Source organism: Penaeus monodon, chromosome 2, assembly GCF_015228065.2.
Source record: "Penaeus monodon isolate SGIC_2016 chromosome 2, NSTDA_Pmon_1, whole genome shotgun sequence".
NCBI classification, from domain to species: Eukaryota; Metazoa; Arthropoda; class Malacostraca; order Decapoda; family Penaeidae; genus Penaeus; species Penaeus monodon.
Window position 1 is genome coordinate 8663589 of NC_051387.1, and position 14838 is coordinate 8678426.

The 14838-nt window shown below is 35.7% G+C and overlaps 2 protein-coding genes across 5 annotated transcripts in view; both read right to left on the bottom strand.

The window, feature by feature from the left end:
* Window positions 1-1334, bottom strand: part of LOC119580898 — an 11486-nt gene extending 10152 nt beyond the window's left edge. Inside the window, exon 1 of the mRNA XM_037929134.1 lies at window positions 885-1334. Within this exon, the coding sequence (XP_037785062.1) occupies window positions 885-1068 (184 nt within the window). The 5' untranslated portion in view covers window positions 1069-1334. The remainder of the gene's footprint in view (window positions 1-884) is intronic.
* A 2781-nt stretch (window positions 1335-4115) lies between these two features.
* LOC119580908 (mediator of RNA polymerase II transcription subunit 21-like) lies at window positions 4116-9320 on the bottom strand. Of its 4 annotated transcripts, XM_037929151.1 has the most exons (6): window positions 9240-9300; window positions 7843-7864; window positions 7443-7623; window positions 7174-7279; window positions 6926-7035; window positions 4116-6685 (listed from the first exon to the last, which is right to left on the bottom strand). In XM_037929151.1, exons 3-6 carry the CDS (start codon window positions 7500-7502, stop codon window positions 6503-6505), a joined length of 459 nt encoding a protein of 152 aa, XP_037785079.1. In that variant the 5' UTR covers window positions 7503-7623; window positions 7843-7864; window positions 9240-9300; the 3' UTR covers window positions 4116-6502. The 4 variants fall into 4 exon arrangements, with proteins under 4 accessions (XP_037785079.1, XP_037785089.1, XP_037785073.1 ...); XM_037929161.1 differs by lacking the exon at window positions 7843-7864 and having other exon boundaries at window positions 9240-9295; XM_037929145.1 differs by having other exon boundaries at window positions 7443-7864; window positions 9240-9294.
* Between the last annotated feature and the right edge of the window lie 5518 nt (window positions 9321-14838).

Here is a 14838-nt window from a genome sequence, read left to right on the forward strand (position 1 = left end):
TGAATAAATAGCATAATCTAATATCTGTAATCTTTGAGAATCACTTTGCATTTCATTTGGCTGACAGGCAGAAAGATTTCCTTTCACAACATATATAATTTAATCTCTTACATGCACCTAGTTTATCATGATACTATGGCACTACAGATATTACCCTCACTCACTGGTTCAACTGCATCAGAATACATTAAAGATGGTCATATTTCTTAAATAGTTTTGACTAACATACATACCAAAATAAAAAACAAAAAGTTTCGAATGATTCCTTATATATCATCTGGCTAGCCTGCATGCTTAACATGGCTATCATATACTTTATGAGATTCAGTTTGTTATCAAGATGATGACAGACAAATGCCAATGGCAGATATGGAGATGTCTTGCAAACATTGATCCTGTTCCTTTACAAAAAAAAAAAAGAAAAAAAAAAGAAAAAAAAAAACTTATAATTTTTCCTTCATCCTTTGTACAATGAAGCCTTTCTTTGTTCCTACCTATTTTACAGTTAATGATATCTGGGGTATAGCAATAACATATTACAAGGAAGAACTTGTGAATCTGGATATAATAACACACTACAAATGTTTAGGTTTACATGTCAGTGATTTGGTGTGGGAAAGTGACATTATGCACAGAAGTGTTCCACAATATATTTTAATATGCTTAAAAAATATATATATATATTTTTTTTTCTGAGTCTGAGATCTGCTTTCCATAAAAATCTTGAATTCTCAGTAACTTTTAAAAATAAATAATAAAGTTTCTGAAAATACTGATACAGACATTATACATCTTCCTTCCAACCTAATCGCACTACCCAAAACAAAATACCTTATACACCTACAAAATACCGCAGTATCATAACAAAGACAAGGCAATAATACCTTTGGAACACGAAGACCTGGTCGTGTGTGGGCGTGCTTGGAGAGCTGTCCTGAAGCCACCTGGAGGTCGCCAATGGGGAGTGAAGCCTCTCGACCTCATGATCAGGTGAAGCCTCCTGCGAAACATTATCCCCAGCCCATACTGCGACGCGTAGAGACTTCCGACTTGCCCTCGCCCGCCCATGGCGCCTTGGCAAGCACTGACCTCAGAGTGCCGGCTCCCTGGGTGCTTGAGACCACCCTCTGGCACTAACTTAATTTCTCCTCTGACAGCCTTCGCGTTTGATCATGTCGGTCGTCTTGGATACAAATCCTTTTCAAATGCTCTTACAGATGTCTGTGTCCATGGTCTGTCAACGACAAATAAGAGAATAAAGTGAAGAAAAAGGACTACTTTCGACTCTCGGAGGAAACAACAACATAGACAGACGACGAGTTCCTGTGTCCGATTTCTCCCTCGCGGCTTCGACAATGCTCTGATAATCTTATTTGTCTTTTATGCCTGTAATACCCTCACTAACCACCTAACTACAATATCTCTACAATAAATATATCCCACTTCTTGTACTTCTACCTTCATGATGAGGTGCTTGCCAAAAACTAGTATTTTAGGTAATTATTAAGAATCGGACGCTGTAAACAATAATGCGAAGGAACGGGAAGCGTGAACACGTGCTATATAACACCCACTTAAGACAATAACATTCTATTAATTACACTCACATCTTAATGCCACATTTATAACTATTTAGCGATATATATGTATATAAACGGCTGTTCCGTTATAATAAGTAACTAAGATGCTGAGCTTATGGAATCGAATTATGACCATTTTTTGTACACATGTAAATAAATAGTTTATGTTACAGCCTCTTCTTTTCCCCTTGGCGATAAGGAAAACACGGAAGACTAATTGTAACAAGGTTAAATGACCTGAAAATGCTAATCATTAACATCGACTTTTCGAATAAACCGGCAGCTATTTTTATACTCACAACCACATAGCTCCTCTTACACTCGCCCACAATTTTGAATATTTTCTAATTTCTATAATGTTTCAATGAAGTTTTGAAAAAGCCTAAAAAAAATTTCTCTTTTCAACCTCTCAGGTTTTATTAATTTTTATTACATTATTTTAAAATTACTAATATGTTTGGAGACAACTGTATATTTCTATTTCTTATTGTCTTAGCAATACATAGCAAGGGTAATTAACAAGTGACAACACTATGATAGATTACTACAGACTTAACAATAACAAAGAACAAGTCACTGACTCACTTACTAGCCAAAGATAAGGTACCCCAAGGCAAATCAACTGCTGTACTTCACACACCCAAACAGTATGGAGTTGCATTACAGACTATATACTGTATCCAGGTGCAGATATCTCTTATTTCTTGCTCTGTCTTGTCAGAAAAGATTGAAGTCTTTTGAACTGCATGTAATGTTCAACAGGTGCCTGATATTAATGTTTTTTTTTATTAACATTATTTTGTATATCATGTGCTTATGGTGGAAAATAATTGTTTTTAATTTAGGTTTTACAAGTGTATTGCAGTAATAGCCTATTTATTTATGTACATTACAACTTAAAGCATTAATTGCAGGTAGTATGCTTATATGCTAAAATTTGATTACCATATTGTTGTTAATTATATTTACCATATTTAATGTGTTTTTTTTTATGTTTAACTAACAAACAGAGGAGCAGTTTTAAATAATTTCCTAATACTGATTCAGTGCAAGATCTATATTATAGTTTCTATCAGTACAGACAGATGGATAGGTGACCCTATCTTTGTATAATCTTCCATATCAATAGTTATCTTTTTTATCTGTCATCTTTTTTATCAACATTAGTTCAGGATTTTTTCTCCTTTTGAGATTCACTTAATCTATAATATGGCACCATATCATTATAATTTCGCTAAATAACTCTAAGACTGGAAAACAGAATTGAGTAAGAAAATATTCTAATACAGATTAAAGTTATGATATACACAATCAAGTAAACAGACAGATTATTATGATTTTGTGCACTGCCATGTCACTTGTTTTTCTCTGAATACTTATGATCAACCTTATCTGCTTTCATCTACTTTCCATTCTTCTGATTTCAAGTTACTGAACCTACAGCATGCTGATCCCAACCAGCAAAAATATTTAAATTTGATCTACAAGGTCTTACTAAAAATGTTGCATTATTTTATTGTTAAAGACTGAAAATATAGAGACTACAAACACATCCTCAACCAGTTTTTGCTATGCTAAACAGCTTATACAATATTTGGAATTATGAGATCATTGATACTGTGTAAAAGTTTGTATCTGTGACAATGGAAATCCTATACCACATAACCGAGACATGCTATTTAACTAGAATCATTTCAAAAATCAACCTTGAATAAACACTTGTATTTCTTTTGTGATATAAAATCTGTGAACATGGGATTGATACCTTTATTAATTCATTATTTATACAAAACTCTCAATTCAGTATCTTAATACTGTATGGCTGTATAAAAGACAGTAGTAAAGTAATAAAGATATATATTTACAGTAGAAATGTTGAACATTTTTTCAAACCTGGACCCGAGTCTAGTAATGTGTTTATAGTGCAATAAAATGTAAATATAAAAATCTTCGTCAACAATTAAGCAACTAATGGACAGCCTGCTTGCATATGACACCTTTTCTCTTAAAACCTTTACTTGCATCTTTTTCAGTAAACCTTAAATCTTAAAAACCTGTGATTTTTAATTAAGTCTCATTTAGCTTTTTTGATAACATAGCCAACTCTTAAATAAATGGCACTCAAATTGTGCTGGTATATCAATATAATGTATACTTGAATCATGCTGGAATTTCTATTGCAAATTACAAATGCTGAAAAAATCTTTGTCATTCTTCTGACAAAGATACCTCTGCATTGCAACACACACACACACACACACACACACACACACACACACACACACACACACACACACACACACACACACACACACACACACACACACACACACACCACACACACACACAACAACCCACACACACCACACACACACCACAACACATACATACATCATATATATATATATATATATATATATATATATATATATATATATATATATATATATATATATATATATACATATACATATACATATACATATACATATACATATACATATACATATACATATACATATACATATACACACACACACACACACATATCTTATATATGTATTTTTTCCACAGGGAGTAATGTTATAAATGCACAATTACCATACATAAAAATAAATTATCATCATAAAAGAAAGTTAACATAAAAAACAGTATACTTATTATATTTATGTTTTAAAATTCAAAATAATACTGAAACATAGTAGACACTTATCCCTTTCAGTGATAACACCTAATTGCTGTCGATAAAATTTACACTGAATAAAGGGTCCAAGAAAACAAATGGTTACAAAGTTGGTTTGCAAAATCTTGAACTATTTTATTCTAGTTCATCATTCGCACATGCATACTTCCATTTACAACAAAAAAGGCTGAATTTTGACAACAAAGACACTCCCGTTGTTTCTGGCTGTAATTCAGAATATACCCAGATAAAGATAGATATACAATTATCATAGGTAAAGATATCAAGAGTACATGTAAATGAAACTGCACAGAGAAGAAAAGAGGTTGAGAAACTAGCTGTCCCATATAGCTATCCAATTCTGTAACACTAAATTCATTTACTTATTATCATAGTAGAAATGTGATTTTATGCTATTTCCTTAGTTTTGTTTTATGCAACTAAGAACTAGTTTGAAGAATCTAATCATACAGCTGAGGAGTGTCGTACATTATGCCATCTATTTAAACTCTACTGCAATTTCAACAAATTACAGATATAAATATGTAGGAAAAATCGATGGTAAAACAAAATTTTAATATTTGTGATTCTTATATTTTTCTCACCAGTTTCAAAATGAAATCCATTTCAAATTTTCATCTTCACAAATTTAAAAACTAGGTAGGTCATAATTCTCTTCACTTTCCATAGAAAAGATCCACTCAACTAAGTGATATCCTATTTCACCCCACATTCCAGTCTAATACCAATATTATTAGTCAGTTTTCTAACCCAATCTGTGACTTAATTTTATTCTAACTACAAGTAACATTAGAAATAATCATCACCATTACATGAATAAATAAGTGAACAGACATAAAAATACATTCAACTGTAACAGTATATATATATATATACTTTTTTATTATTAAAAAAATGCAAAAATATAAACATTCCTGCTGTATGCATACTGCTAATAGTATTTCTATATATATGCAATCCTTCAATGAATCCTTAGAATATTCTTACAATATGATAAATGCCAGAAAATTCCACTATCTAACCTCTAGTATAAAAAAAAGTGGCTAACATGGAGAAACTTACTTAACAAAGTTTCATTTAATTTTGAATTGGAAGCAATGTCCTAAACTGAAAAGGGGTTCCTGCCAAGATTGGAAGGCTCTTCCACTTTTGAAAAGTGGTTATTTTCTCAAAATCTAATATCAGAAGACTCCTACTTGCAAAATATCCACTGCTGGGAGTGACGGCTAACTAGCCATTGTCAACTGGGACCTCTGTTGATTTCCTTAACCCAAGGATACTGGGAAAATGTAGTGTTCACTTCAGTGAAATGTCTCTACATATAGACGATTCCACATTACTAGTAGCAATATAGGGTGAAAGAAAATATTTCTAGAAGTCAAGGAAAAGAGTAAATGGGAGATACATAGTCCTAGTAACTGATTCATTGGTGACTAAGTATTTGTGGAGTCATCTATGTATAAAGACAATTAATAACCCAGACTCACAATGGGCAGGGCATTTTTGTACATACCAGCCTTAGTGGCATTGGGTTAGGAACCCACTGACCCATTTTGTGACAAACCTCCAAGACAAATTCACATGTCACAAAGGTCTTTTTCATTCTGAAGTAGAAGAAATTCTTAGTATGGAAAGTTGTCCCTGCCAATACTGGAAAGCCATTTTGCTTATGAAAATGGGTATCTCCTAAAATTCTAATACCAAAAGATGATAGCTTAACTGCATCACTCTATGATATGTCTGTGATGTAATGCATGGCAGAGTATCAGTGCTTTAACAATGAGTTTTATTGAGCTTATCAATACCATTCTATTTTTTGGTAAACTCTGTTTTCACTCTGATGTAGAAGCAATAGCTAAGACTAAAGTTGTACATGTCAATTTGGAAGGCTCCTTTGTATTTATCAAAGGTATCTTCTCAAAATCTAACACCAAGACTCATATCTTTGCATTAGCCATGCAGTATATGTGAAGCAACTGATATTTAAATGGGAGTTAGGAATTTACTGAGAGCTTTATTAAGCTCCTCAAGTAATTTGTCTCCTTTACCAATGCTGACCTGTTTTTGTGATAAACTTCATCAACAAACTTATAGTAATAAAGCTCATTTTCATTTTCAAATAAGAGCAGTGCCTTAACAGGAATGCTGTGACTTCCTAGTTTGGAAGGCTTTTTTATTTGTAAAAATGGGTATCTATTCAAAATCTAATACCAAAGATTCATATCTTAATTGCATCACCCTGTGAAGCATCTGTGATGCGGTTGATAGCCAACTGTGTGTTGGCAATTTCATTGAGAGCTCTGTTGATCTCCTCAAGTAACTTGTCTCCTCGATCAATGCCACGTTGGAGCTTCAGAGCAGCTTCTTCACCTTCCTGCTCTAGCACCCTCATGTTGGCTGTCTGTGAATTAAAAAACTGTATGACTCGACAATAGCACTTTGCTCAAACTATCCTATAATCATCATGAACACTCAGGGGTTATAAAATATCTTAAAAAACAAAAGTTTCCATGCACATCCTAGCTCAATTTTCAAAGGCAAAAACTAAATTATGAATACTTCAGCCCAATAAAGAAGGTCTGTATTACAAATTAACAAACTTGCCATATATCAAATTTGTTCTTTGCATATCCCTTTTTACCTGAAGTTCAGCTGAAGAGTCTTCAGATGGAAGACTTTCAATTAATACATCTATATCCTTAGCATTTCGAGCAATGAGAGTGGCAAAGACTCTCTTGTGTTCAGTCATATCTGCAAAGTTAAATATTTTGAAATCAAATAATCTTCTACATCATGGTAAGATGTTTGTATAATAACATTACTAAAACTCAAGGGTACATTGTACAACATATCTACATGAAAAATAGACACCTGAATATTCAGTCTTACCATCAGGATTTTCATTTTGTGAAGGAGTCTTGCCACTTTTATCAAAGCTACATGGTGGTGCTGAATTAAACAAACAGCCTATGCTATTATAAAGGTTCTCTGCTTGCTGTAAAGATAAGAAACAATGAGCTATTGTGTATTAAGTCTAATACTCTGTTGGAAAAAAAAAACTCTTTGCATATATCAATATAATTACAGATAACTATGATAATGTATATTCAGTTTTCTTAATTAAATTTGACCCTTCTTTATACGAGTAAATCACAAACCTTGACTAACTCACTTTTTCTGCAGGAATTCCATCTATGAATCTTGTTATGGGAATCCATATCAGAATTAGATTATTACATCTACACTCAAGACCATGCTGATGTTATAATTCTGATCTAGCATATCTAACAAGTCACATTCCTGATAACTATTCCTCTTCTCCATACTAATGATCTGAAACTGGTTTTAATTGTTTAACATATATCAAAACTAATGACAGCACTTTTGTCAAAATTATTTTACAGGTGAGAAGTTACGCATGCAATATCATTATCATCAACAATAAAATGAGGATCTAGTCTTCCTGTAATGATACTCTAGTCTGTCTTTTCCTTTGAAACAATATGTACCATATTTTTAACCTCATTTCTTTTTCGATAATACAAGGAGACACTATACCACTGCTGCTACTGGTCAGTAACTGTAGAGAAAAAAGATTAACAAATTGAAGGTAACCTTGATTTGTAGTCATTTGAAAAATAAAAAACAGTTCTTACACTTCCATAATTAAGCAGCAGATTGGTATATGAACACTCTTCCTGCTGATGTCACATAATGTATAATGATAAAACTGGGTACAAAGTTTTCATGTTTGAGGTATTACCACTTTTCTGAGGGTGTTATCAATGTATCATGGGTAGTGGAAGTCAAGGATCCTATTTCAAAATTAATCTTATTCATTGCTTCCCTGTTTTGTAGTAACACAAACTATTCAAATGACATGTAAAGCACATCAGGTAACAAGCTGTGTGTGTATAGTACATGCTGTATCATTACATAACTGTACCATAACGGGAGCAGGGATAAAGAAGAAGTGACCACCTGACAATGACAGCACATCATATATTACTAAACTACCTTTAACATAAATGTTTGATGTTTGGGAAAATTCTTCTTACAGCATTATACAGAGCTATCATTATTAAAAGATGACTCTGTTAACATTGCTATTCTCCATATTTTTTCTCTTAAAAAGACTCTGCTATACAGCCTATGTATATCTACATAAGTAAAGGATAATATTTTAAATGTTTAATTTTTATGGTATGGATATATACCATTATACTCATGTAGAGGAATAAAAGTTGCAGTTATCAGTACATGAAATAATCTGTAGACATGAATGGTAATACCACAAATAAAGGAAAAGGGTTATGGAAAGTACCACTCAATCTAAGTTCACTCTGTCCTCCTGAGTTTCAGATCTATCTTGCCATGCAGAACAAGGTGATGACAATGTTAGTCAGGGGCAGTGCCCAAAGGGTATGTTCAATCACAGCAACTTAGATTATCAAGTAAATTTTATGACACAGAGTTGGGGACCTTAATGTAATGTAAAGAATTACCTTTTAATTAGATAACAAATAGGGCTTAACCCAGAGGCCACACACTGGCACAGACCTACAAACTTTCATGAAGCTTATAGATATTCCTAGATATTTATTGTCGTCATATAGAGTCCAAATTCCATCTTGCCACAGTCCAAGTAGTAGAGCTGTGTTGGTCTTTATTAGAGTGCAAAGACCATACTTGAAGCGGTCCTATTATGGACAGATACGAAGTGCATTTAATATTACGCATCAGCTACCCCAGATGAAGCAGTAACGCAATGATGATGACCTCGAACGAACTAAGGACGAATTGTCCAGGCTAATTTTCGAGAAAATCACCTTAAACTTTACAAACAGAACCCATAATCGAGAGAAAATCCTGCCCACCACCCCATGTATCTAAACAAATAGCAACAGGCAGATGACATAAAATTGTTAAAGAAGTAGAGATATGATTGATAATACCATGTTAACTGCATCTTGAAGCTGCGACAGGCGGTCCGCCATGATTGTTGTTGTTGTGAAGTCTCTCTCTCCGCCAATCACGGTCGCTCTTCCAGAGACCAAGAATATAAATGTTTACTGAAAGAAGAAAACTTGTATATATAAAAGTTTTTTGCTGGGATCAAACTCATCAAACGCATGTTAGGTTTTATGAATCGAGAATGATAGTCTAGAACACATTCTTTGACCAAATAGTTCTGTTGGTGCTACCAAAGGAAACATTTCTGGAGACGCCCCTCTGTTGCTCTTCTTATATATATATATATAATATATATATATATATATATATATATATATATAATATGTATATATATATATACATTATATATATATATATATATATATATATATACACACATGTGTGTGTGTGTGTTTGTGTGTGTGTGTGTGTGTGTGTGTGCGTGCGTGTGTGTGTGTGTGTGTGTGTGTGTGTGTGTGTGTGTGTGTGTGCGTTAATATGTATATAATATAACACACACACACACACACACACACACACACACACACACACACACACACACACACACACACACACACACACACACACACACACACATGGAGAATGCACTGTATCGCAGCAGTGCAGACAGTTTTACATGTTATTAAATGAGTAGAGAATCGGGTAATGGGTTGTCTAGTCTGTTAGTCATGGGTTATGTAAATGTGTATAGCTCATGTTGAAAGAAAAAGCTTGGTTATAAATAAGTGAAACCTTGAAAAAAATAATGAGGCTTTACGAGCCGGGACTTGAGAGGGAAGGTAAGGGAAGCGAGAAGTGATCGTGAATCCTGCACCTTAAGACATCTTCCGTTGTTTAACACCTAAAATCAGACGAGGAAAATGAAGTTAGCGGAAGCAGCAGTTAGACTTGAGGTTCATGAAGTCAAGGTTGACAGTCTAGTAGTAAAATGTTTGATTACACGTGAGGAAAAAATAAATATAAAAGGAATTGTGGATATTTGCGCAGGAACACAACCATTCAAGAGAGAGAATACTGAAAAATCTGATAAGAAAATCCAAGAATTCAAGGAAAAGGTAGAAGTCCTGGCCACCCACGATAAAATATAAGAAAATCTGGATAAGAAAAAATATGACCAAGGATGACATAAAACTACTACAAAAAAAGTAAGATACAAAGAACAAAAATTAACAAAGGACTGAGGAAGAAAAAACATTGTTCATTTGAAGCGTGAGAGGTCTCCAAGCCAAAAAATCTGCTATTTGGAACCAGGTTGTAGAGACAGACAAACATTAACCTTACAACCAAAAGGAATACTGAAATTATATAGAAATTGTTTATACAAATATAAATGGTTTATCCTCGAAGTTACTAGAACTAGACACAGTAACCGAAATTAATAAACCAGATGTAATATGTATTACTGAAACGTAACTGGACTCCTCTATAGATGATGTAACATAAGGACCAGAGACTATAATATTTAGATTTAAAAAAATATATATATAGGGTAAATGGAAACGGAAGGGGGGAGGTGGCAATATTAACATGGAAAGGAATTGCCACAGAGGAGTTAAAGATTAAACAAGACCCCATAGTGGAACAAAAAGCAACTAATGTACAAAAAACGAGGTAAGCTTAACAATAACCGCAACGTACATTCCACCCCATACACCAGTTTGGTCACAAGCAAATAACCAAAAACTAAATCAAGAAACGTTAAAGAGCTTAGACTAGACCGTCTATGCTTGACCTAATATACCAAAAGCATAAAGATGATATAAAGGATAGGAAATACCGTCCTCTGGGAAAAGGCGACCAAGTAATAATTAAATCAAAATATTGTCTGCTACAAGGAAAATTCAACCTAAGGAATGGCGAAATACAACTACGAGAGAAGTAAGTATAGAAGCCTTAAAGATTTCTTTGATGGCATAAACGGGAACAATCCTGGACGAAGAGAACACTGATATACAATATTAAAAATTTTGCGAAGCCTATTAGAAAGTAGACAAATTTGCTTCAACATTCAAAACTGAAGCAAGAAATGGCCAAAAGTACTTCAGTTATATGTGCAAGAAAATAAAAGAAAATAAGCAGCTCTTATGGAAAAGGCTCAGAAGACAGATCTCAAGCAACGTGCGAAAGATATAACGTTGGAAGAAATGAGTATACCCAACCATAAGGGAGGCGAAAATAGACTTTAAAAATCAACAACTGTACAAATCAACTAAAGCCCTTTAACTAAATAAACAATAAGCCTAAAAGAAAAGATCAAATTATCTCCATCAAAGACAACATTGTTTATTCTAAGGAGGAGGAAATGAGTGAAATCCTTAATGAGAAATTTCAGTCTGTCTGTTCAGGACCCCATACTGTGAATTAGAAACCGTACAAACGTAAATCATAACATCGAAAACATCACTCTCAAAACTGATGAAATAAAAGACCTACGAAAAGGGTAAGACAAGACTAAAGCAGAGGGACCAAATGAGATTTCTAACTGGGTTGTTAGGGAAATGTGGCAGAAAACTGTGTACTCTTTACTGTCAAACAAGGAAAACTACCAAAAGCTTGGAACTCGCCCACACTATACCTCTATGTCAGAGCGGTGACAAGCAAAACCCTCTGTTACCCAGTGTAGTATGTAAGCTTCTAGAAAAGATAATTAGGAAACAATGAGTTGAAGTGCTTGTTAAACACAATATGATATTAAATAAGCCATTTGGAGGGAAGGTCATGTGTAGCAAATGTTTTTTTATGACAGAATTTCTGAAATATTCCAAGAAAGAGACGGCTAGGTGCATTGTATATATTTAGACTTAAGAGCATTTGGTAAGTGTCGCATAGAAGACTACTATGGAAATAACCTAATGGAATGAAAGGCAAATCCTCGAGTGAATGAAAGACAAATGAGCACAGTAATTAGAGGGAACCATTCTACATGGAAACGAATAACTAGCGGAGTACCTCGAGGACCGGTCTTGGCGCCGATTATGTTTACTATTTACATCAAGGATTTAGGGTAAAAAAATAAGCCCAGGTAGATAACTGAATATGGTTGATCAGCAGAAAACAAGGTTAGATCTTTTAATTGAAATTTTGAACAAGTGGGATGCGGACTCGGAAGCGTTTCTGCAGAGAATTGTGATAGGGGATGAAACATGACTCTACCCCAGGACATATTTTAATCAAAGCAGTGGCTGCCCAGGGGTGGAAGTGTACCAGTCAAAGTAAAATTTAAGTGTTCAAAGAGGAAAGGTCATGGCGAAACTCTGATGAGTAAACACCTTGTCCATAACACAGCAGCAATAAACAATAAGTCTTGTGCCACAAGAGCTACCCTGGAGCCCGGGGCCTCTCGTCTCGCTAGGCATTATTGCTTCTGAGTTTTCTTAAAGTAACTCAAGTAAAGTAAAATCCTGTAATTACAGATCATTTATTGTGCTTTGCCAGCACCTTCAGTGCTCTTGTTTTGCAGGTGACACGAGGCTACAGTAGGCGTAGTCAGCACCCCACCTCAGACCCGCAGCTCTCTTCTACACCAGGGTAGCCCTTTGGGCTTTGACCCCTGGGTAGGGAGGCCCAGTAGTCTGGGGCGTCCTTTGGGCGCACTTTTTCTTTGTCTAAATATTTCCTCTTAATGTGACTTTCCTGAGCCTACCGGAGTTCCTCGTGAACTCCCGTATTCGCTTGGGGGGTGGGCATCTACTTACCGTCCTTCGCCTAGGCAAGTTCGGCGGTAGGGAAGTGTCCCACACATAACTCAATCCCTCGCTGTGGTACTGGAGAACGCAACCAGGCTTCCACTGGGGGGGTAGAGGACGAATAAACTGATTTACTCTCTTAGCTATTGCTGCTAGGTTGATACCAAAAGTTAAGAGCCTTTGATCCCTTCAGGACAAAATTTTGAGACAAGGGGTCGGACCTGGTCCGATACCCAGGATGAATGATACCCCGGCTACCCCTTCTCCTCCTCAAGGAGGAGGGGCGACTCATGACCGTCCTAAGACAAATTCGACACTGATCAATGGAACCCTTACTAATGACAAACCTAGAAGACCACTTTTCAAAATCCCCACCGAGAATGCAAGGTTCGCGAATGTAAAATGCGTGAATGAAAATCAATCGCTTTTGAACGTGAACCCCTTTATCATCAAAAAGGTCCTTGATGGTCAAGTGGACGGCGATTTTGATTTTGTCAAAAAATTGCGAGATGGAAGCCTCCTTGTTAAAGTACAATACAACTCCCAGATTAAGGATTTACTTAAGCTGACGCAAATTCATGATCTTCGAGTTAAAGTAACTATCCCTATTGGCCCAAATACCTGTAAGGGAGTAATCTTTCACAGGGATTTGAGGACGATGGAAGAAAGTGAAATTCTTGAGAGCATGAAGGACCAAGACGTAGTGGACGTTCATTGTATGACCAAGAAGGACGGGAATGTGCGAACGAAAACTGGACTGTGTTTTTTGACCTTTGCTTTGAATAAAATTCCAGAATATGTCAATGTCGGTTATGAACGTGTTCAAGTAAGACCTTATGTCCAAAAGCCAATGCATTGTAATAGATGCCAAAAATTCGGACACACCTCATTAAGATGCATTGATAAAGATTCAAATAAATTTGTTTGCCGCAAATGTGCTGAAGCCCATGACACCATCACTTGTACTAGCCAAATCTCCAAATGTGCTAATTGTGGAGGTCCCCATCAGTCAGGATCTGCTGAGTGCAACATCCTGAAGAAGGAGACTGAGACATTAGCATATATGAAGAAGCATGAAGTTAGTTATACTGAAGCTAAGAGGAAAGTGGAAAGTTTGACACACAAACCCGATACTTCCTATGCTGAAGCAGTAACTAACATCACCCCTAGTGCAAGTAATGTCAGTCAACAGCTTGCAGCCAAGGATAAGGAAATTGCTGAACTGAAACAAACCGTTAAAGAATTAAATATTAAAGTGTATCATTTGACTAAATTGGTCGATCAAATGGCTGCATCAACCCAGCATAAAAATCCTAAGGAGGCTGATACCGAATCACAGTCAGGAGCGCACCTTCCCGTCCGGGCTACTCCTGTGAGGACTTCGTCTGGCTCGCGATCGGCTTCTCGTGAGAGAAGCAGGTCGCAATCTGTCAGTCGTCTCCCTCGCCAGGAGGTGCAGGACATGGAGGCTTCTGTCTCCAAATCATCCCGAGAGAGGTCCCCGGGAAGCGAGGGAGAGGAGGCGTCTCCCTCCCAAAAAAGAAGAAAAAATCTGGTGGACAAGGCACTTCCAAACCCCATAAAACGTAATCTTCGCGTCGACCATTATACAATGGAACTGTCGAAGTCTTAGATCTAAAGTAAATGACCTTAAATTATTAGCCTCGTCCTATGCTCCCGATATTATAGTTCTCCAAGAAACGCATTTAACACACCTCGTCTCTGACGAGGTCGTTTCGCTGAGGAACTACCATTTATGTCGGAAGGATCGTGAGGGTAGGGGTGGAGGCGGAGTCGCCATGTACATCCACCAAAGCCTCCCTTTTACAGAAGTTACTATTGATTCTACTTTGGAGTTTGTCGCATGCAAAGTAAAAATTAATGGCACGTATCT